The 22,728-nt window shown below is 58.5% G+C and overlaps 1 protein-coding gene across 2 annotated transcripts in view; it reads left to right on the forward strand.

The window, feature by feature from the left end:
* Nucleotides 1-22,728, forward strand: part of OTOF (otoferlin) — a 74,568-nt gene that overhangs the window by 51,028 nt on the left and 812 nt on the right. For both annotated transcript variants that reach the window (XM_004582655.2, XM_004582656.2), the window contains 37 exons: nt 15-146; nt 3,042-3,104; nt 3,497-3,581; nt 3,841-4,000; nt 4,789-4,975; nt 5,281-5,467; nt 6,878-7,101; nt 7,495-7,603; nt 7,880-8,060; nt 8,139-8,259; nt 8,481-8,581; nt 8,688-8,778; nt 8,897-9,013; nt 9,251-9,403; nt 9,614-9,803; nt 9,921-10,045; nt 10,329-10,463; nt 11,036-11,197; nt 11,341-11,460; nt 11,851-12,012; nt 12,147-12,309; nt 12,760-12,830; nt 13,707-13,736; nt 14,121-14,252; nt 15,858-15,921; nt 16,945-17,081; nt 17,158-17,292; nt 17,418-17,555; nt 17,804-17,931; nt 18,024-18,194; nt 18,550-18,710; nt 19,256-19,398; nt 19,726-19,814; nt 20,286-20,384; nt 20,464-20,705; nt 21,163-21,341; nt 21,450-21,550. In XM_004582655.2, coding sequence (XP_004582712.2) covers nt 15-146; nt 3,042-3,104; nt 3,497-3,581; nt 3,841-4,000; nt 4,789-4,975; nt 5,281-5,467; nt 6,878-7,101; nt 7,495-7,603; nt 7,880-8,060; nt 8,139-8,259; nt 8,481-8,581; nt 8,688-8,778; nt 8,897-9,013; nt 9,251-9,403; nt 9,614-9,803; nt 9,921-10,045; nt 10,329-10,463; nt 11,036-11,197; nt 11,341-11,460; nt 11,851-12,012; nt 12,147-12,309; nt 12,760-12,830; nt 13,707-13,736; nt 14,121-14,252; nt 15,858-15,921; nt 16,945-17,081; nt 17,158-17,292; nt 17,418-17,555; nt 17,804-17,931; nt 18,024-18,194; nt 18,550-18,710; nt 19,256-19,398; nt 19,726-19,814; nt 20,286-20,384; nt 20,464-20,705; nt 21,163-21,341; nt 21,450-21,550 — 4,988 coding nt within the window. The remainder of the gene's footprint in view (nt 1-14; nt 147-3,041; nt 3,105-3,496; nt 3,582-3,840; nt 4,001-4,788; nt 4,976-5,280; nt 5,468-6,877; nt 7,102-7,494; nt 7,604-7,879; nt 8,061-8,138; nt 8,260-8,480; nt 8,582-8,687; nt 8,779-8,896; nt 9,014-9,250; nt 9,404-9,613; nt 9,804-9,920; nt 10,046-10,328; nt 10,464-11,035; nt 11,198-11,340; nt 11,461-11,850; nt 12,013-12,146; nt 12,310-12,759; nt 12,831-13,706; nt 13,737-14,120; nt 14,253-15,857; nt 15,922-16,944; nt 17,082-17,157; nt 17,293-17,417; nt 17,556-17,803; nt 17,932-18,023; nt 18,195-18,549; nt 18,711-19,255; nt 19,399-19,725; nt 19,815-20,285; nt 20,385-20,463; nt 20,706-21,162; nt 21,342-21,449; nt 21,551-22,728) is intronic.

Genomic DNA, 22,728 nt, shown 5'->3' on the forward strand with positions numbered 1-22,728 from the left:
CCTCCCACCTGCAGGTCAGTATCACAGTGATCGAGGCTCGGCAGCTGGTGGGCTTGAACATGGACCCCGTGGTGTGCGTGGAAGTGGGCGATGACAAGAAGTACACATCCATGAAGGAGTCCACGAACTGCCCGTACTATAATGAGGTCAGTGGCCCCAGGGCCTTTGGGGTGATGTGGGTGGGGACTAAGAGATGGCACTCTTAGAGTTGGGTCTGAGCGCCAGTGAGGCCAGGAGCAGCAGCCAGGATTTGAAGGGCACAAACGGCCGCCATAGGGATGGCTTTGCCCCACCCTGTAACAGCCGTCAGCACACTACACACATTGCCAGATCTTTTGATGCCCATCTAGATCCCAGCCTGATCCTGGGCTGGCCAGGGGGCACGTGCTGGAAGAACACAGCCAGGGCTGTGTTCTTCCAGCTGTAAACCTCACACTCTCACATGGCCCAGTCCCAGCTGCCTGCCTGGGGAAGTGTGGCACTGGCACCGTCAACAAACAGTTTCCCAAGGCCTCTCCCAAGTCACTCCCCCAAGGCCTGGGGCACACGGCCTCTTCTGGCTCTCTCAGTGGTGTCAGACACTGTAATCCCTACACACAGGAAGCCCTGAGGCTCTCTAAGCACGGAGTCGGGCTCCGTTGCGCATCACCAGCTGCCGAGTCTCCTCCACAGGCTATCTAAGCACTGCCTTGACTTTGGGGTGCCCAAGAGAAAACAACTGGAACCCACTCCTGTCCTTTAGGGCAGTGAAGCCACACGGAAGGTGGCTGACTCGGGGAACTGGTAGTTCCGTCTCCCGGAGACCTCAATGTGGGAACCATTTCCCACAACCTCAGAGAGCGGTGCGAAGGGAGTGGGGCCCATGCCGTCCGCCTCCAGCCCAACTCTCTGGTCACCACACAGTCACAGTGTCCTGACTTTCATGCTCCAAGTGGAAGCCTTGGGTAAGAGGGTGCCTGTGTGCCTGTTAGATCACCCAAAAAGTCCCTGGTCTCAGGGCCCTGGGCAGCACCTTCTCAGAAGGGACACCCAGTTGGTTTCTCCTGGCAGTCATAGGCTGTGAGCAGCACCAGGCTGACCCAAGTGAGGCATCCATGTCCCATGTCCTATGAGGGTGTGGGGCCAAGCATGTCCTCCCCATGGGCAGGTCAGGGAGCCTCCATCCCTGCACCTGCTGGGACAAAATCTGTACACACCTCTGACTTCTGCCCAGGGCGTAGCACAAAAGATCCTTAGCGTAGGATGTCACTGGCCAGCCCCAGGTAGAGCTGGGACATCAGGCTCCTGATCTGACAGGATACATCCCTAGCCTAGACAGGGCTCTGTTCTCCCACAGCCAAGGCCAAGCTCCCTGCGACTGGCTCTGGGGCTCACCTGGCAACCAACCCACAAGCCTCAGGCTTCATTCAAATTGCTTATGCATGCCAAGCAAGGTACAGAGTTGCTCCCGGCTCCAGGCTTCCTCCTGTCCACTCTTCTTCCTCACCCTGTAAGGCCCAACTCCAGTGTCCCTGCCCCTTCCAGGTCAAGGCTGTCCCTGACTTGTGGTTGAGCCTTCATGCCTGCATGCCCTCTGGCCTCCTGCATCACCTTGGCTCAGCTCAGAGCCTGATGCAGACCTGACTTGGAGGGCTCAGTAACATGTGGCTGAGTAGACTGTCTCCCAGGCAAAGAAATCAGCACCTGCTGAGCACCTGCTGTGTACCAGGCCATTGCACATGGAGCAGTCTGATGGGTACGAGGAGGATTGAGGGCTTGGAGACAACTGTGACACAGTCTCTGCCTCATAGCTCAGCTGCTGGCTCCAGCCTGGAAGGCAGCTTCTAAGCCCCATGTGCAGCCCCCAAACCCAGCCATCCTGCTCCTCTCTGGACCATCTTAAATTTGCGCCTGGTCCCAGTTTTCTCCTTTTTCATAAGCCCCAGTAGCTCTGATTTCATTTCTATTGGTTTCTCAGACCCATGGTTTCTCAGGCTACTATGAATCAGAGAATTCTCTATTGGTGTGTCCTGGACATGATAGGACATGGTCAGCATCCCTAGCTTCCACCCACTGGGGCCCAGTAGCAAACTAACATCCTTCCTCAGCTGTAGCCAATGAAAATGTTTCCAGACATGGCCTAATGTTCCATGGGGTGACAGTCATCCCCACTGAAGACCCCACACTCAATCGCCTTGCTGTGGTCACCTCCTGCCCCTGCCGGGGCTTGCTTGCTCTGTTCTTCTCTTCCTATGCCCTGGTCCTATCCAATGTAAGTACCACTTCTGGCTGACCTCCAAAATGCACTGAGACACCAGAGGGAGCAGTCAGCAGGACATAGCAAAAGAGATGCTCCACGGGGTTACCACCTGCATGCATCTGGCCTCTCTGGCAGGCACTGGGGAGGTCTGTCCTTCCTCCCACCTAAGACCGATGCTGCCCTTTGCCCAGCACATACTACCTGAACACAACCAGGAAAACCCACAGATGCCCAGGACAGGAACTGAAAGTCTGGCATCTGGCCATCAGTGGATGGCGGCCTCCCTCACTCCCACAACCCTCTCTGGGGACCAGCTCCTTTCCCCTCTTGCACGGACAGACTTGGGAGTTGTCTCCCCCTCCCCCTACTTGCTCCTGTCACATTTCAATCTGCAGAAGCTTCTCCCCCACATCTTAGGGGTCAATGACATATGCTGCAGTTTCTCATCTGGTCTTCATGAAAGGATTCTGTCCTTGTCCCCGTTTCGCAGTTGGACAGGGACAGAACTGACACTAGAACCCATGTCTCCCTGGCTGCTTGGCCCTGGCCTGAGGGTATGGACTTTCCACCTGCTTTTCCACAACCCTCTGCATTGGCCCCACCCAGTGGTCAGGCCCTGCCTTCCTCACAGGGTCAGTCAGAATCAACCCATTGCCTGCAGCTACCTATTCAACCTTCGGGACTTTAGGAAATCTTCAGGGGAAACAGCCCATGGTAAACAGCCAGGGTGTAGACAGGCACGGTCCAGGGCTGCCACTGTTGCCCACCAATGATGGCAGCCTGGTTCCTTTCCCCTCTCCAGTATTTCGTCTTCGACTTCCATGTCTCTCCCGACGTCATGTTTGACAAGATCATCAGGATCTCGGTGAGTGCGAGCACAATCTCAGCTGGCGCGGCCACCCAATGAAGCGGCACCTTTGTGCAAACTTGCAGTCCCCCTGGCTAAACCCATGATGAAAAGGCAGTCTCTGTCATGGACAGGCCTGCTGGGCAATGGAGCACCCAGGCTGGATTTGGGCCTCTTAAGCAGGGTGCCTCTGTAGAGTGCACAGCTAGCTGAGGACAGCATCAGCCAAAGGAAAAAAACCAAGTGTGTGCATCAGGGACAGTAATGAACCCAACAAACACCCCCCCACACACACACACACGCACCCTCCAAATGCCCTCCTGCATCACCACAAACATCACCACAAGCCTCCCCAGAAAGACTGGGACGGGGTCACCCCCACCAGACCTGACTGGGGATTCTGCTGGAAGGTGATACACTCCAAGAACCTGCTACGCAGTGGCACCCTGGTGGGCTCCTTCAAAATGGACGTGGGGACTGTGTACTCCCAGCCTGGTGAGTAGCTGTGCACAGGCCGGGCAGCCCCGGTGCCCAGGGCTTAGTGCATGAGGCTTGCCTTTTCCCTGAGCTCCGCCTGACAGGGACCACTGCCACAGCCTGGACGGTGTATTCGTGGCCATGCGGCCTGCGCAGTGTGGCAGGTGCCCCCCCCCAGATCCTGATTTCCTGCCATGTGCAGCCAGGGGGGTGGTCACAGGGGCCGGTGAGTCCCCCAGGAGGTACTGGGTGTAGTGCCCACTTCTCACCACCCCAGAACACCAGTTCCATCACAAGTGGGCCGTCCTGTCGGACCCCGATGACATCTCTGCTGGGCTGAAGGGCTATGTGAAGTGTGACGTCGCCGTGGTGGGCAAGGGTGACAATATCAAGACACCCCACAAGGCCAACGAGACGGATGAGGAGGACATTGAGGGGTGAGGCCCCAACTCAGTCCAAGCTCCTCTGGAGCCTGACCCCAAAGCAAGCTCCCTTAAGTGGACTTGGCCCAGATGCATGGCCACACACTACTCTGGCCCTGGCTCTCACCCACACAGCCCATTCTTCCTGCAGGGACTATGCAGGGTGGGGTCAGGGTTGGTGCAAGGTGGTTAAGGAATGATGGTCATTTAGACCCCTGATTGTGGGAAATTTGGCAGGAAGAGTGGGTGCTGGCAGACCAGAGCCCAGGGCCAGCAGGTCCCAACAGGATATATCCCAGATAGCAAAGAGATTTCATTCTATGTGCCACTTCCAGACAAACTTTGGAAATAATCTGGAACCTTCTCTAGACTCAGTGGGAAAGGTGCTGGTATCCAGTGAATCTCGTGCTCTGTGGGTGAAGGAAGGGAGGGCAGCTGTCTGTGAGGTTTTTGTCTGGGAGGCAAAGCCACACACACAATGGGAAGAGGTTGATGATGACACTGAGATTGGTGGCCCAGCTCTGCTTCACCAAACACTCATAGTAAAACCTCTCAGAGCTTGACTGTGCTCCTGGGGTGGGATGGGGATTATCACTACCATGCAACAGAGACAACCAAAGCTCAGGAAGAAGGGGAAGTTGGCCCAGGTAGGATCCCCTGAGGGAGCAGGTGTCTTTCCTTGTGCCTAGCCCCTGTCAGCTGTTGCTCACAAGACTGTGTCAGGACCCAGGGGCAGGGCAGTGCTAGGGTAGGATGGGGGCAGGGTGGGACAGGGAGCCTGGACCTGGTTCCTGTGTCAACAGGAACTTGCTCCTGCCTGAGGGCGTACCTGCAGAACGCCAGTGGGCCCGGTTCTATGTGAAAATATACCGCGCAGAGGGGCTGCCCCGCATGAACACAAGCCTCATGGCCAACGTCAAGAAGGCATTCATCGGTGAAAACAAGGACCTCGTTGACCCCTATGTGCAGGTCTTCTTCGCTGGTCAGAAGGTACTGGGTAACAGGCATCCGAGGGACAGGTGATGGACAGGGATCTGGGAGCAGATGTGAGACAAAGGCAGAGGTTTCCACTGGGTGGAGCTGGGAGGGGAAGACTAGGTTGAACCTCCTGTCCCTGCAAACCCAGCTGAAGGAATCCTCTGTCTCAAGGCATTCTCAGACCAAGGACTGGCCTGGGGGGGGAGCGGTGGGTAGAGTGTGAGTGGCTAAGGGTTGGGAAGGAGTGAAGGAGGCAATTCCATGAACACACATACACAGACCACACACATATCCTGGCCCTCACTCCCTCCCACCAGGGCAAGACATCAGTGCAGAAGAGCAGCTATGAGCCGCTGTGGAACGAGCAAGTGGTCTTCACAGATCTGTTCCCCCCACTCTGCAAACGCATAAAGGTGCAGATCCGAGACTCAGACAAGGTCAATGATGTGGCCATTGGCACCCACTTCATCGACCTGCGCAAGATTTCCAATGATGGAGACAAAGGTGAGCCCCTGAGAACCAACGCCACCCCGGCCTCCCAAGGGCTCTGTCCCACCACCACCATCATGCCACCCTCAGCGTCGCCCTGGGCTCCCAAGGGCTCTGTTCCACCACCATCACCACCATGCCACCCTCAGTGCCACCCTGGCCTCCCAAGGGCTCTGTCAGCAGCCCCTTCCTCAGGGCAAAGGGGGAAGTTGTAGCTCAGGCCCACCGGGAGCTGCCAGAGCCTGGCTGCCCATTTGGCAGGTGCCCTCTGTGCCACCTGGCCATCTGGACAGTGGAAATACTCCCCCTTAGATAATGTCAGTACCTCAACATGAAGTCCAGACTGTTCCCATGCACCTGCACATGGATGCCGTATAGATATATCTACTTCAGACAGTTCATGGAAGTGCATATTAGAAAAAAAAAGCAACAGCCAACCATGGATGCCACCTTTCTACATAAGTAGACTTATCATTCAATTGCATTTCCCATAAACTTGCTGAAATACCCAAATAATGACCATTTCTACAGCAGCCCCTCCACATGGTAGCAGTGGGGACCAAGTGCCTCAGGGATAGTGAGTGAGACAGCAACCTCCGCTGTCTTCAGCGCTGGCTGTGCCCCCATCGTAGGCAGAAGACACAAAATGCCACAGGCTGTCTGATTGCATGTATCTGGAGCATCCAGGACAGGTGGCAGACTCCTGCCTTCCAGGGAGCAAAGGAAACCAACCACTCCCTCAAGGGCACAGTGTTTCTTTGCATGGGAGCCAAGAGTGGGGATGTTCTGGAACTAGATGACAGTTGCACAACCTAGTAGATATATTGAAAACCACACCTGTGTGTTTTTTTAAATGGGGGAGATTTTATGCTCAGATACATGTTTTTAAATGCGATAAATATTTCTTAAAAAGGTAGAATGAAACAACACCTAGGGTAGAAGGGTAGAAGTATGCCCACGCTACACATAAGCCCCAGCAAATCCTAAGCATGAGAGTGTGAATGCTGACCAGGAACTTGGGGGATGCTCTGTGAAGAAACCCACCCCCAGGTAGAGAAAGGAGGGGTACATATTGCAAGCAGGGGCACATGCAATGGGACACATGTCACCCCAAGACATACTCCAAGGCTCCAGGCCATGCTCAGGAGTCCGAGGAGGGCTGGCCTCCATCCTGCAAGTGGGGTGTCAGCAAGAAGTAGGGGGCCTGCTTTCACCTCCCACCACGCCCTACTCAGGCTTGGCAGAACCCAAGTGCTGTGTACACGCCCAAGGGGGTACCCTCCCAGGACACACCGCAGAAAGCCAGCCCTCAGCCCGGTGAGCAGGGGTGGAGGCCAGCAGCTACCACCCCCTCCAAGGATGCCCCCACCCCACAGGACCCCCAAGCATTATATGGGCCCCTCCACCCTGTCCTGGTCATTACAGGCTTCCTGCCCACACTGGGCCCGGCCTGGGTGAACATGTATGGCTCCACTCGCAACTACACACTGCTGGATGAACACCAGGACCTGAATGAGGGCCTGGGCGAGGGCGTGTCCTTCCGTGCCCGCCTCATGCTGGGCCTGGCCGTGGAGATCCTGGATGCCTCCAACCCTGAGCTCACCAGCTCCACAGAGGTGCAAGTGGAGCAGGCCACGCCCATCTCCGAGGTGAGTCCCCCAACCCCCCATATGGCAGCCTCCAGGCTTTTCCTGTTACTGTCCTGTCTCCCCAAGAAAGCCGGACTCCGGGATCTGGCCCACCTCCCTGCAGAAGCAATGATCCCCTACTCCACCCCTCAGTGGGACCTGGGTACCTGTCCACCACCTGCCTGTGTCCTGGCCACAGGTCCACCATAGCCACCAGCTCCATCCACCCCTCTGTTCAGCCACAGCTGCCTCTGTGGGTACAGAGTCCGAGCCCCCACCCTGGGTCCAGTGACAGCCTGTGTAGCTCACAGGCTGCTATCAGCACCCCCCCCCCCCACAGAGGGCTGTGAGACCTGCGGTCCCCTCTGAAGTTTAAGGACGGTTTGAAATTAAGGACGGTTTGCCTCCCCACAGAGCTGCACAGGGAAAATGGAAGAATTCTTTCTGTTTGGAGCCTTCCTAGAAGCCTCAATGATCGATCGGAAAAATGGAGACAAACCAATCACTTTTGAGGTGACCATAGGTGAGTGGGAAGGTCTTCCCATACCCTGTTCTCACACCATCTTTGTGGGTGCATGGTGGGCAGGGGCATACCACATTCTGTGGAGAAAGAAGAGTAAGAGGGAAGGGGGGCAGGCCCTTGGGGCTGGAGAAGGGACCATGGAAACATCCTGGGTGGGCCTGACTGCCCTGACTCCTGTCCTCCCTGCACCTTGCCCCAAGGCAGCCCCTGGATTGCAGGGCAGGTGGAGCCCCACGGTGAGACCCCTCCACCCTAGAATACCTGTTCTGCTTCCAGGCAACTATGGGAATGAAGTTGATGGCTTATCACGGCCCCAGCGGCCCCGGCCCCGGAAAGAGACTGGGGACGAGGAGGAAGTGGACTTGATCCAGAACTCGAGCGACGACGAGGCAGACAACAGCGGGGACCTGGCTTCTGTTTCCTCTACCCCACCCATGCGACCCCAGGTCACAGACAGGTAGGATCGGCCTCCTGTCCTCCTGCGACCTGGCCTTCCCACCTCCCTAGGCCTCAAGCTCTCACTTCCTCTTCTCAGAAACTATTTCCACCTGCCCTACCTGGAACGCAAGCCGTGCATCTACATCAAGAGCTGGTGGCCAGACCAGCGTCGCCGCCTGTACAACACCAATATCATGGACCACATAGCGGACAAGCTGGTCAGGGCCGACTGGGGGCAGGAGGGGAGTGGGGGTGACAGGGGACACAGGCGTGGCCTGTAGGGCACAGACCTGTGTGCCCAGGGCTGGCCATGGGAACTGTGGCAGCTGCAGAAATGACTTCAGGAGCACCTCCTCTCCAGCCTGGGTTTGGGGGAGGAGCCTGAGGTCCCATGGGCCCTCCAGTCCTGAGGGTCAGTGCATGCCCACCCTGGCCACAGGAAGAAGGACTGAGTGATGTGCAGGAGATGATCAAGACGGAAAAGCCCTTCCCGGAGCGGCGGTTGCGGGGCGTGCTGGAGGAGCTGAGCTGTGGCTGCCAGTGAGTGGGTGTAGGGTGGGGCCCAGCCAGCCAGGGCAGGGCAGGGGGAGGAGGTGGGCCACAGGCTGAGCCCTCAACTTTCCCCCCTCACTCCCAACCCCTCCAGCCGCTTCCTGTCCCTCGCTGACAAAGACCAGGGGCATGCGTCCCGTACCAAGCTCGACCGAGAGCGCCTCAAGTCATGCATGCGGGAGCTGGTAAGGGTCTGTAGGGGAACCGAAGGGTGCTGGGGGAAGGCTCTAGCCTGGAAAGGGAAAAACCAGCCCTTCTGAGGGCACAGCTATCTCCCCCTTACCCACCCTGCCATCCCCTCAGGAGAGCATGGGCCAGCAGGCAAGGACTCTGAGGGCGCAAGTGAAACGACACACGGTGCGGGACAAACTGCGGCTATGCCAGAACTTTCTGCAGAAGCTACGCTTCCTGGCAGATGAGGTGTGGGGGCTTTCAGGGGGACCTAGGCTGTGTGGCAAGGGGTGTTCAGGGACCTCCCTAGAAAAGGTCCCCTGCTGTGACGAGCTTGAATAGGGACAGAAGATCCAGCTACACTGACACCCTTTCAATAGAGGCCTCCCAGCTTGTCCTCATGCATGCTGGCTTTGGGGTAGAAAAATAGTGTAGTCAGTCCCAGGGAACCCCCTGACCAGCGCCCCCCTAACATCCTGGCCATAGCCGCAGCACAGCATCCCCGACGTGTTCATCTGGATGATGAGCAACAACAAGCGCATCGCCTATGCCAGGGTGCCCTCCCAGGACCTGCTCTTCTCGCTGGTACAGGAGGAGATGGGCAAGGACTGCGCCAAGGTCAAGACGCTCTTCCTCAAGGTGCCAGCGCACAGGATCCCTGGGGGTTTGCAGGGCCCACCTGGGCATGGCAGGCCTGGGTGCCACTCTCCGTAGTAGGTGCTCAGGGACAGGCCACTCTGACCCAGGCCCTCCTCAGCCCCTGCCATACCCAGGCCCTCTCCATCCCTAGCCCCCCTTCCTGAGCCCTGGCAGCTGTCAGGCTCCCGGTAATCCCGTGTCCACCCCCAGCTGCCCGGGAAGAGGGGCTTCGGCTCAGCAGGCTGGACGGTGCAAGCCAAACTGGAGCTTTACCTGTGGCTAGGCCTCAGCAAGCAGCGCAAAGACTTCCTGTGTGGCCTGCCCTGCGGCTTTGAGGAGGTCAAGGCAGCCCAGGGCCTGGGCCTGCACTCCTTCCCGCCTATCAGCCTGGTTTACACCAGTGAGTGAGGGATGCACTCCCCTCCTAGGCCTGTCATTCTGGGAGGGGGGTTCCACTCAGGGGATTCCACCCACACCGCTGCCCAGCCTCAAGTCCTCTCCTTGCTCACGCACACAGAGAAACAGGCCTTCCAGCTCCGAGCTCACATGTACCAGGCCCGCAGCCTCTTTGCTGCAGACAGCAGTGGACTCTCGGACCCCTTCGCCCGCGTCTTCTTCATCAACCAGAGTCAGTGCACAGAGGTGAGCGCCTGGGGGTGTCGGACAGGCCTGGACAGTCAGCCAGCTTCTGAGAGGGCCTTAGTCACACTGGTACGGGCTCAGGCTGTGCTGGCGGGGCCATACTAGCTGGACTGGGCACCTGTTGGCAGGGGCTGGAGCAGACCTCACCTCGGCCTTGACCCTGAGGTTCCTAGAGCTGTCTGGGAAGCTGACACTCCTGGTCAGAGTTCCCACCCACCCACCCCGACCCCTGTGGCATCCTTGCAAGGCGCCAGCCCCTGTCTCTTGGCACCCTGCACTACAGGTGCTAAACGAGACCCTGTGCCCGACCTGGGACCAGATGCTGGTGTTTGACAACCTGGAGCTGTATGGCGAGGCCCACGAGCTGCGGGACGACCCCCCCATAATTGTCATTGAAATCTACGACCAGGACACCATGGTAGGAGTGGGCCCTCTCCGTGCCACACCAAGCCATGCCCACCCCTCACTCCCTGCGCTGCACCTCTGCTGGGCAGTACCAACTGCCCTACCCATGCTCCCCTGCTGTGTGCTTGCTGAGAAGCGGGAGTCTGGGCAGCCCACCAGTCCCTCTAGGGGCTTCCTGCCCTTGCCACACCCTGACCCCCACACCATGGCCCTCAAGGGATTTCAGGAGCCAGTCCAAGCAGTCGTTACCTCCTGGAGCTGGGCAGCATGTCTTGATGTTCCCAACCCCCCACCCAGCTCTCCATTAGTGGCCTGGAGTGGGGAGTCGAGGGTGACCCCTAAGACTTGGGGAGCTCTGCCTGAGAGGTAGGAGGACCTCTCATCAGATCTCAAATCCTTTGTCTGCTGCTCACTGACTACTGGCCTTGAACATGTCTTCAGTGGCTTGGTCTTCCCATCCATGGAATGGGGTGGTCACACTTGCCCCATGCAATAACTCATGGGGCAACGGTGAGGACTGAGGGAGGCAGCAGGTGCAAACTCACGCAGCAAGCACCAGACACCAGCGGGTGCTTACCATGTCAGGGCAAAGCCGACTTCATGGGCCGTACCTTTGCCAAGCCCCTGGTGAAGATGGCAGACGAGGCATACTGCCCACCCCGCTTCCCGCCCCAGCTGGAGTACTACCAGATCTACCGCGGCAATGCCACAGCTGGGGACCTACTGGCTGCCTTTGAGCTCCTGCAGGTGGGATGCCATGCCCAGAAGCCTCTCCTAGGGTTTCTCGGGCAGGGGGTTGTGGTCCCTTGGCCTGCTCTGTCTCCCCTGAGCTCAGACATGCAGATCATGGGAGAGAGTAACCAGTGAGTGAGCTGTGACTCCACCCGCAGATTGGGCCAGCAGGGAAGGCCGACCTGCCCCCCATCAATGGCCCGGTGGACGCCGACCGAGGGCCTATCATGCCCGTGCCTGTGGGCATCCGCCCCGTGCTGAGCAAGTACCGGGTGGAGGTGGGTGAGGGCCCCCTCCCTGTCCCCTCTCCTACCCCACACGGCCTCGCTGCATCTTCCAACCCCACTTCCTCATTTCTGTTCATCTCCTCTGCATCCTGCACTGTTGGTACAAGACCCAGGGTCCAGGATAGGAAGTAACTTGTCAAGTCACTGCCAAGAGCCAACAGTAGACCTAGGGCCTGCTCCCCAACCCACCCTGCCCTGCTCCATCTGTGCTAAGTCACACTGCCATGCCAGGGCTGTCCTTGGCCTCCTACAGAGTCTCTGTGTTCATCCTCTGCACAGCTCAGACAGTTCCCCCAGCCCTGCCCCGCCTCTGAGATCTGTTCTCTGTCCCATGGCCCTGAGCTGCCATGCTCTCCCCCTCCCCTACCCTACCTCTCTCAGGTGCTGTTCTGGGGCCTGCGGGACCTGAAGCGGGTAAACCTAGCACAAGTGGACCGGCCACGGGTGGACATCGAGTGTGCAGGGAAGGGGGTGCAATCGTCCCTGATCCACAACTACAAGAAGAACCCCAACTTTAGCACCCTGGTCAAGTGGTTTGAGGTGGTGCGTACCAGCTGCCTTGGGGGCCAAGTGGAGCAGGCAGACATGGGTACAGGGGAAGAGCTGGCTGTGACCTCTGTGAGTATCCCAGCCCCCTCCACTGAGGCCCAGACCCCCTACGGTCCCCCACTCCCCAGGATCTCCCCGAGAATGAGCTCCTGCACCCACCCCTGAACATCCGCGTGGTGGACTGCAGGGCCTTCGGCCGCTACACCCTGGTGGGCTCACATGCCGTCAGCTCCCTACGGCGCTTCATCTACCGGCCTCCAGACAGCTCAGCCACCAGCTGGAACACCACAGGTATGGCCAGGGTCACGGGCATGGCCACATTAAGCCCAGGCTGCCCTCACCCTCCCTTGCAGGGCTCCAGTGCAAGGCCAGGGTTGGCCTGAGGGGTTGGCAGGGCTCAGGAAGATGAGCCATGTTCTGGGCACAGACGAAGGCTGCCCAGGACAGCCCCACTGTTTGGAGCTATGAGGGCCAAGCCAAGGACATAAGGGCAGGGCTGGGTCCTGCCCCAGCCCTCCCATCCTGCCTCCTCTAGGCTATCCAGCCCCAGCACACCTCTTCTTCTGTCTGGCTCTTTCCCCTCCCAGACCCATCTTTCTCCCTCCAGAATATTGCAGTCACTCCTGGGCCCCTGTTCCTCCCTCTCTCTGTCCACTTGTCTGTGTCTCTGTCCAGCCTAGCTTCTCTGGGGGTGAGGGACTACTGTGCAATGGGGGACCCCTCCTTCCTGTCACTCCTCAGGGGAGATTGTGGTGAGCATGGAGCCAGAGGTACCTGTGAAGAAACTGGAGACCATGGTGAAACTGGACGCGGTAAGCCTGGGATCTGCCTGTGCCCTGGCTGGGCCGAGACAGCGGCAGGAGACAGACATGTGGTGTGAGCTGGGCCCTGGACCCCAAGAGAGAAAGGTGTGCTAGTCACACACCTCCATGCTGATGCTGTCCTGGATCACACACACATCACATGTATACAGGTGGCATGCATATATGTGTGGGCACATTATACCTGAGGGACAGTCTACAGGAGTGGCCTGCAGTAGTTGCACTGGAGCCGAGGGGTTCCCTGTGAATCCTGCAGAGGGGACAGGATGGTGTGGATGGGAACACTGCTGTCTGCCTCCCACCCTCACCACTGCAGGCAGCTGCTGAGGCCTAAGCTTGCTTGGAAATGACTCCTTGACCATGAATCTCTGTCCCCAGGGAGGTCCCAACCAGTGGGCAGAGCAGGTGCTGGCCATGCTGTGCAGCTGCCAGCCTCCCAAATCCCTGCTCCCCAGCCTCAGACCACCATCAGCACAGGCTGGGTGGCACTGGCCCCTCCTGGTGGGGCATTTTGGCCAGCATTCTTTCCCGCTGTGTAATTGTGTGTGTGTCAGTTTGGTCATGACGGGCCTAGTCTGCGTGCCCAATCAGGCCTGCCCTTTTCAGCCACAGCCATACAGGCCACCCCTGTGGGGTGATGTGCTCCCTGAAGGACCCTGCAGCGTCTTTTGTAGAAGCGTTCCAGTGATGTCACATGCAGCCAGGGCTGAGGCCAGTCCAGAAGCTGTGAGGGACAGCAGCAGCATAGCCTGGCACACAGCCTGGGCAGTGGGCCCGTTACTTGAGGCCCCACCCTCCTGTCCTGCACACTCCCTGGGCTGGGTGCAGTTGCTCCTTGACACCCATCTCGCTGTTTCTCTTTGGTAGACCTCTGATGCTGTTGTTAAGGTGGACGTGGTGAGTATGGGCACCACAGAGGGGCTCTGGGGTGAAGGGCCCTAAGCTGGCATCAGTGTCAGGCCAGAGAACCCAGACAGGGGCGCTGCAACCCCAACAGCAGGGCCCTTGCTTTCCCCCCAAACCTCCTGGTGGCCAAGGCTTTCCCTGAGCAGGGGTTCAAGACGCAGGGAGGGGGGTCCTCAAAATTCTGAAGGATCACAATGAAGGTGTCCAGGGTTGTCCAGGGAAAGGATGGAGGAGGGGTCCCTAGGAATGTCATTACTGTAGGGTGGGCCATGGAGTGGGAAAACCAGCGGAACTTTGTACCTGCCACTCCCTCCCCAACATACACACACACACACACACATACACACACACACACACATACACACACACACACAGGCCGAGGAGGAGAAGGACAAGAAGAAGAAGAAAAAGAAGGGCAACTTGGAAGAGCCGGAGGAGGAGGAGACAGATGAGAGCGTGCTGGACTGGTGGTCCAAGTACTTTGCCTCCATCGACACCATGAGGGAGGTGAGAAGGCCCTGGGCACAGGCTGGGAGCCAGGAGAGGGAAGGCAACCCCAGCCCAGCCCCCAGCCCAGCCCCCAGCCCAGCCCCCAGCCCTGGCCGCTCCCAGCCCTGGCCGCTCCCAGCCCTGACAGCCCCACGGCCCTCCACTTCCACTGGTGTGAGCCCCGCATGACCTTGGCCTCCCTCCTGGAGGTTCCAGCCCAGCACTCTGTTTTGCCTGGCCAGTGGCCCCATCTGCCTTCCCCGTGGGCTCTCCCTGTGTCCTCTCCATTCATTTACAAGCATCTCTGGTGCCTACATGGCAAGGCAGACATCATGCTAGGTCCTGCGGAAGCTAAGCGATACAGCACCAAACCCAACCATCGGAGCCCCTGGGCTAACTGGGCACAAGACACAGAAACAGCTGAGCGTGCCATACTAAGGCAGCTCCAGGTCTGGGGGAGGCAGGGAAGGCTGCATGGAGGAGATTGTCTGAGAAGAAAAGGAGAAGGCTGTGACTGCTGCTGGGCAGTGCTCACTGACCTTCCTCATACTGTTTCATTACATCTTGGTCACCAGTCCTGGCTGTGTGCCTGTGGATTCTGCCCAATGAACCATATGGAAGCTTCTGGGGGAATGCATGTCCTTCCTCTTACTCTTTCTCTCTCCTCCATGCTGCTGCTTTCTCAGACACTCCCTCCCTGGCCAAGTGACCAGAGAGTCATGTGCCTGCAGTCGGGTTTCCTTGTTGTAGCCTGAACTGACCCTCCTGCCACCAAGGCCCTCTCTGGAACCCATCCATGTTAGCCACAGCCCAGAGCAAGCTGAGCAGCTCCCACAGCCGGGTGGGACAGGGAAGCACAAGATCCTTTCTCTCCCAGCATCTCAGATGGCAGGAGTCAGCTTGGATGGCAGCTCAGTGGTGTCAGGGTCTCACAGCCTGTTCATGTCCTAAGGAGAAGAGAAGGCTTGCCTCCCTGGGGCCATGCCCAGTCCTCTTCCACCTGCACTGGCCAGAATTCTGGCTGCAAAGGAGGCTGGGAAATATCATCTTTATAAGCCAGTCATGTGCTCCACAAATGTCTTAAGAATAGGAGAGCAAGTCATTAGGCACAACTGGCAGCATCTTTTCCGTCCATCAACAGATGCCAGACCCTAATGCCAACAGGCTGCTGTTCTTGTTCTGCTCCTGTAATTTCCACATACTGCCACCAGGTGGCGGTGGCGACTTGGTTGAAACCTAGTTTGGGCTAGACTGTCCTATGACATTCACATATGTGTCCTATGACGTACACATAAAGTAAAGCTAAAGTAAAGCTAAAGTAAAGCTCATTTTCTCTCTGAATTAAACTTTTGCACATTAAAAACAATCATTGCTGCCACTTGGAAGCACCGTGCATGTAGATGACCATGATTTAGAGAGTCACAGGCCCCTATACCCCGTGTCATCGTACACCTTGTCAAGTGTACAAACCTGTGTTAGTCCCACACAGGCAGGTTTGAGATGCGGCAACAGGAGTCTCTGCTCCCAGCACACTTCATTCCAGTCTGGGTCAGAGACCGCAGTGGGGCATCAGCCGACCCCTCCCAGGCAGTTCACCCTCCTCTCCTCCCTGTATCCCTGCAGCAACTGCGACAAGAGGCCTCGGGAATTGACATCGAAGAGAAGGAGGAAGCAGACAACGTAGAGGGTGAGCCCTGGGGCCTGGCTCTTTGCTGACCTGTCCCACCCGAGGGCCACAGTACCCAGGGACAGACGTCATTGAGAGGCCCCGGGTACCAGGGAACAGGCCATGGCCCCGCCTATGCTGACCAAGCTGCAGCACAGCCATAGGCGAACATTCAGAGCCACAGAATAGCCAAGCTGGACGGGACCTCGGTGTCCAGCTCTTCGGGCCTTTTCCAGGCGCTGCTATGGAATCATGTTTGCAGGTGCTCTGGGAGGAAGCGAGGGTTCTGTGGTCAGATCAGTTCAGGAAAAATTACTTCAGTTTCCTGTGCCACAGGACTTCTCAGAGCCTTGGGTATGCACCTGCTGGCATAATTGTCTAAAGGGAAGATGTGGCATAAAATAGTTCCCTGGGGTGGGTGTTTGGTGCTGCAGTCCCATTAAGCTGCATTAGATGCCTGCCTCAGAGTACCTGGTTCAAGTTCTGGCTACTCCACTTCGGGTCCTACTTTCTGCACTGTACGCCCCAGGAGGCAGCCGATGATGGCTCAATTGTGTGGGGCCCAGCCTTTCTCACAGGAGATCTCTGGGCTCCTGGCTTTGGCCTGGAGCTTGTCGGGAGTGAGTCAGCAGGTGGCAGATCTCTTTTTCTCTCTCTGCTTGTCACCCTGTCTCTCTCCCCTTCAAAATGAAAATAAATAAATGGGGGGAAAAGTATTTTCCTAACTTCACTGGCCACATTATGCTTTGCCCTCAAGCGTGCCAGCCGTCCCCTACGCCTGGGAAATGCTGAGGGAGAATGATGTTGTTGATGTCATGGACACTTTGGCATTGGGCTGCAGAGGAAGGTGAGGGCGGGGCCTGCACAATGACACACCTGACCCCGCCTTGCCAGAGGCACGCACACTCCCAAATGTGTCATCCATTGCTTACAAATGACTGCACTGAGGCCCAAGAAGTTAGATTAGCCAACTACACCATGGGGGTGGGGAGGCAGAGCTGACCCGATGCTGACCAAGGCTTTCTCCTCTTCCACCCCCGCCAGGCCCCAAAGGGCCTGTGAAGGGCAAGGAGAAGGCGAGGGCTGCCAAGGAGGAGAAGAAGAAGAAGATGCATACCCCCATCATCAGCCAGGGGTCCGAGCCCCCCGAGAAGAAGAAACCCAAAATTGACGAGCTGAAGGTGGGGATGAGGGTGTGGGCGCTGGGGGCCGGAGGCAGCAGGTACCAGGCCCCTCCTGACCACTTGGCTGGCCCAGGTGTATCCCAAGGAGCTGGAGTCAGAGTTTGACAACTTCGAGGACTGGCTGCACACCTTCAACCTGCTGCGGGGCAAGACCGGGGACGATGAGGACGGCTCCACCGAGGACGAGCGTATTGTGGGCAGGTTCAAGGTCAAGCGAGGAGTGTGACCCACTGCTGTTGCCCTGGACCTATCTCCTCAAGACCCTGGCAGGGCCCTGTGCCTCACTGGGGGCCAGGGAACCTATGCCCCGCTGAGCTGCTTGTCTCATCACAGGGCTCCCTGTGTGTGTACAAGGTACCGCTCCCAGAGGATGTGTCCCGCGAAGCTGGCTACGACCCGACTTACGGCATGTTCCAGGGCATCCCCAGCAATGACCCCATCAATGTGCTGGTCCGCGTCTACGTGGTCCGGGTGCGATCCCCTACACACACCCAGCACCCCTCCCAGCAGCCCCTGTGTCTGCCCCCCAACCCCCGCCCAGGAAGGAGGGAAACAACTGCCAACTGAGTGCCCCAGACAGGAGGGCCCTGGCATGTCACCCAGCCTAGCGTCTACCTGTCCTCAAGTCACTTCCCTGGCTTCTCCAACCCCACCTCCCTATGCCCCAGTCCTCCACCAGCACAGAGCCTTTTCAGTCAGCATCCTCTCCACCACCACAGGCCACAGACCTGCACCCGGCTGACATCAACGGCAAAGCCGACCCCTACATCGCTATCCGGCTCGGCAAGACCGACATCCGAGACAAGGAGAACTACATCTCCAAGCAGCTCAACCCCGTCTTTGGGAAGTAAGGCCTCCAGGAGGGGCGGGGGTGGCCTTGACTGTCCCTGTCGCCCCTATTGCCTTTCGCCCTCCCTCCTCTGAAACCCTACCTGCCAGGTCCTTCGACATTGAGGCCTCCTTCCCCATGGAGTCCATGCTGACCGTGGCCGTGTACGACTGGGACCTGGTGGGCACTGATGACCTCATTGGGGAGACCAAGATCGACCTGGAGAACCGCTTCTACAGCAAGCACCGGGCCACCTGTGGCATTGCACACACCTACTCCACGTGCGTGGGCACTCTGGCGGTGGCAGGGCAGGGGGTGTGTCTGTTGCCAACCCCTCAACCTGCTGGAGTCAGGCCTTGGGCCCAGCACCCACACACTGTGCAGCCTGGTCAAGTCCCTCATCTTTGATACTAGGAGTGGGCTGTTGGGGGATGCGGCATAGCTGGACTGGGGGACACTGAGCCAGAGGTGGGAGGGGTCAGTGCCAGCAGCACTGGCATCCTAGGTAGGCCTGGAGTCCTGGGCAGGCCCAGTGGCCATCAGGTGGCTGCAGCCAGTGTCAGACAATTGGGCAGAACCAGCTGCCCCCACCGCGGGGGGACAGCCCTGCCGGACTGTGTGTTCCCCTCCCCACAGACATGGCTACAACATCTGGCGGGACCCCCTAAAGCCCAGCCAAATTCTGAGCCGCCTCTGCAAAGAGGGCAAGGTGGACGGTCCTCACTTTGGGCCCCCCGGAAGGGTGAAGGTGGCCAACCGCGTCTTCACAGGGCCTTCAGAGATCGAGGACGAGAATGGTGAGGGAGCCTCCCGTGGGGGGGCTTCCTAGGCAGCAACAGTCTGACCCCTCCCAGGCCTGAGTGTCCTTAGCCCAAACCTGCACCTTGTGAGCCTCCACACATGCCCCACTGCCGCCCTGTGTGTTGCCATCTCTCTCCAACCCCTCCCTGGGATATGGAGCTCATACCCTTCTGCAGGGGAGCAGCCCAGGGAGTTTATCCACTTGCCCAAGGCTGCATGGCTCTCCCATCCTGTGCCCATGTGACCTGCCCCTTCCAGGGGATCCGGGGGCCTCTGTGCTGAAAACTTGCACCTTTCTCCTCTCAGAAGGCCTCCCTGGCCAGCTTTCCCCAGCACAGGAAGCCAAGGACTCAGACCTCTCTGGGCCCCATGGGGCACACAAAACCTCAGCCAATCTGCTTCTCTTTCTATGCCTCAATTTCCCCAATAATAATGAAAGTGGGGTGGACAGGAGGATGGCTGTCTGGCCCTAGCACAGGTCTCCTGATTCTGAAGAGCCCCCCCATCAGAGTGGGGGGCCTCTGACCCTGTGTACCCACAGGTCAGAGGAGGCCCACGGACGAGCACGTGGCACTGTCTGCCCTGCGGCACTGGGAGGACATCCCACGTGTGGGCTGTCGCCTGGTGCCAGAGCACGTGGAGACGAGGCCACTGCTGAACCCCGACAAGCCAGGCATTGAGCAGGTAACCCCTGCCTGGCCAGGGTCTGGGCCCTGGGCTGTAGGAAGCCAGTGCTTCTTATGCTGGCTCCAAAGAGCCTGAAACGGGACCTGTGGCTTTCCACTGAATTCTAGGAAGCCTGCCAGGCCCCTCTTGGCCAGGCTGCTGCCCCCTTGGGGCAACCAGACTTGCAGGTGTCTTTGCTGGGGTGAGAAGTATAGCAATGGAGGGTGTGGCGGGAGGAAGGAGGCTGGGTTGTCTCCCCTAGAGTCATGATTAACTGTCACAGGGATTCTGGGCAGCCAAGGACAGTGTGGGGGTCCATGGAGACCCGCTGCCCCTCCTCCACAGGGCCGCCTGGAACTGTGGGTGGACATGTTCCCCATGGACATGCCAGCCCCTGGGACACCTCTGGACATCTCTCCCCGGAAGCCCAAGAAGTGAGTGGCCGAGGGTCCCACCCTCTTGCCTACTCCCCACCCAGCCCGGATTTCCTGAAGGATGCTCCGCTGGCCTTTGCCTGAGACCGGTTCCATGCACCCCAGCTGTGACCGGCTGGCCCGCTGTGGCAGAAGTGGACTCACTCGTCATTGGAGTCCCTTAGCAAGGCAGGGGCCGCTCGCTGTATTCAGCAGTGTCTGAGGGAGGCGACCCCCTCACACAGACATGTCCCATGTACATATACACTCTCACATACACATGCACACTCATGCACACATGCTCCTACACATATACACACGTGTACACACACATGTATACACACCCTTAGCTCCTGGGCCTCCCTTAGGCAGAGGTCTCCTCAGGGCCCCATCCCTCCATACTGGCCCTTCATCCCCAAGTCCCAAAGGCTTGTCTGGGTCTCATCTCCCACCCATGGCCCCAGCTGCTCAGCAGTCCCATGCCCCCTGCAGGTACGAGCTGCGGGTCATTGTGTGGAACACGGACGAGGTGGTCCTGGAGGACGACGACTTCTTCACTGGGGAGAAGTCCAGCGACATCTTTGTGCGAGGGTAGGTGAGCAGCTGCGGGCTGGGAGGGGCTGTGCTCGGCGTGGCACGGTCCTGGGTCTGAAGCCATGATGCCCTGCAGGTGGCTGAAGGGCCAGCAGGAGGACAAGCAGGACACAGACGTGCACTACCACTCACTCACGGGTGAGGGCAACTTCAACTGGCGCTACCTGTTCCCCTTCGACTACCTGGCGGCCGAGGAAAAGATCGTCATCTCCAAGAAGGAGTCCATGTTCTCCTGGGATGAGACCGAGTACAAGATCCCCGCGCGGCTCACGCTGCAGATCTGGGACGCCGACCACTTCTCCGCCGATGACTTCCTGGGTGCAGAGGGGGCCAGGGGGCGGGTCAGCTAGGGTGCGGCCAACAACCCAAAGGTTCTGCCCCAAGGACCCACCTAGCCGTGGCCAGGGCACATATGCTCCATGTCATCATAGAGTGCGAGTAGTTGGGTGGGAGGAGCTGACAGGGGCTCCAGGCCCACCAGGGAGGGAGGGGGCAGGCTGGAGCTCAGGCAGGGCCTCAGCTTGCTTCTCCAAGAGCATGATTTCCTCCTGGATTTGACCTCCAGCTATAAGCCTGTGAGGACAGCAAGTCTCAGCAAAGTGGGCACATTGCCAGGCTGGGCAGGGCAGATCCCAGGAGAAGCGTCCAGCTGCCCCTTGAAGGGCCTGAACTAAGTGTGGGAGTGACAGCCCAGGCAGCCAGCCTGGGACAGCGGGGCTGGGAAGTGGGGCAGGAGGGACGAGGAAACCCAGAGCTAACGCTGAAGTCATCACAGGGGCCATTGAGCTGGACCTGAACCGGTTCCCACGTGGAGCCAAGACAGCCAAGCAGTGCACCATGGAGATGGCCACGGGGGAGGTGGACGTGCCCCTGGTTTCCATCTTCAAGCAGAAGCGTGTCAAGGGCTGGTGGCCCCTCCTCGCCCGCAACGAGAATGACGAGTTTGAGCTCACGGTGGGCAGTGGGTGGGGCTAGGCTGCAGTGCCCAGGGTGCCCCTCCCATACTCACCTTCCTGCACCTGACCCCGACCCCAGGCCCTGGAACCTGCTTGTCCTCTGCAGGGCAAGGTGGAAGCTGAGCTGCATTTACTGACAGCTGAAGAGGCAGAGAAGAACCCAGTGGGCCTGGCCCGTGGTGAACCTGACCCCCTGGAGAAACCCAAGTGAGTGCCCTGCCCACCTAGCCCTGTTGGCTCTGGGCCACTGGGAAAGGAGGGAACAGCCAGAATTTCCATCATCTTCCTCCTACTCCCAGCCCTTTCTGTGTCTCTTCCTGGCCACAGGCTCATTGCAGGGAACCACCTCCTGCCCCATTTCTCCCCTCTGAAGCAGAGGCCTTAGGGCATAGTGCCTCCCCAGGAAGGCCTCCATCTAGCCACAACAGAGGCTCTCCCTAGTTTTTGCCAAAGGCAGGCAGCTGCACCTGTGGCATTTGGGGCCCCAGCCAGCCCTGACAGCTCAAAAGATACTGGGAACTTCACCGTGGAGCCCAAAGGGGCATCCCACGGCCATGGCCTCCCCCTGCCATGGGGTGGCTACTCAGGCTCCATCCTTGCTACAGACTTCCTCTGCTCTCCTCCACTCTCCAGCCAGGCCAGCCCAGGCTGTAGCTGGCTCTTGAGACCCCTCGAGGATGCTACTATCATGGCATACAGGCCATTGGCTGCACCTCAGTTGCTCCCTCTGCAGCCGGCCTTGGTCCTCTGCTACGTATCTGGCTCCCAGGGCCAGAAGATGTTTGCTTTCTGGGCCTCCAGAGCTTGCCACCTTCCCTCCTCTCTGCTATCTTGCGACCAATGACTGGGCGGCACATGGGCACACACACATGGGCACCCATCAACATATAGCTAAGCATGCACATCAACACATGTGTATGTAAGCACATACATACACACGTTTCAAGATTGAATCATAGATTCCCAGAACTGGAAGTGACTATTTTACATTTTTACTTCCCCGCCCAGAGAGGGGAAGCAGCCCAATCACAATCTCCCAGCAAATGGAAGCAGAGCTGGACCTCCAGCGCCAGGTCCCAAGCCGTCAGCCCAGCACTCTGTACTCTACCATGCCCTTGCCCAGCTACCTGCCTCACAGGCTCTAACCCAGTTCCACCGGCAGAACCATGTTGAGTCAGAGAGGGAATGGGTTGGGCTGGGATAGAATCATGTTGAGACATGGAGAAGGAAAGGATCGGGCTGGAATCCGCCAAGAGTCCTGACAAGACTTTGCACAGCGGGGAACCTCCCGGTACACAGGGTTCCATTTGATTCCCACCCTTGGTAGCCACTGGGCGCTGGCACCCACATGTATTCTGAGCTTCACCCACACCAGCTCATTAACT

The sequence above is a fragment of the Ochotona princeps genome, chromosome 8 (genome assembly GCF_030435755.1).
Source record: "Ochotona princeps isolate mOchPri1 chromosome 8, mOchPri1.hap1, whole genome shotgun sequence".
In the NCBI taxonomy this organism is placed as follows: Eukaryota; Metazoa; Chordata; class Mammalia; order Lagomorpha; family Ochotonidae; genus Ochotona; species Ochotona princeps.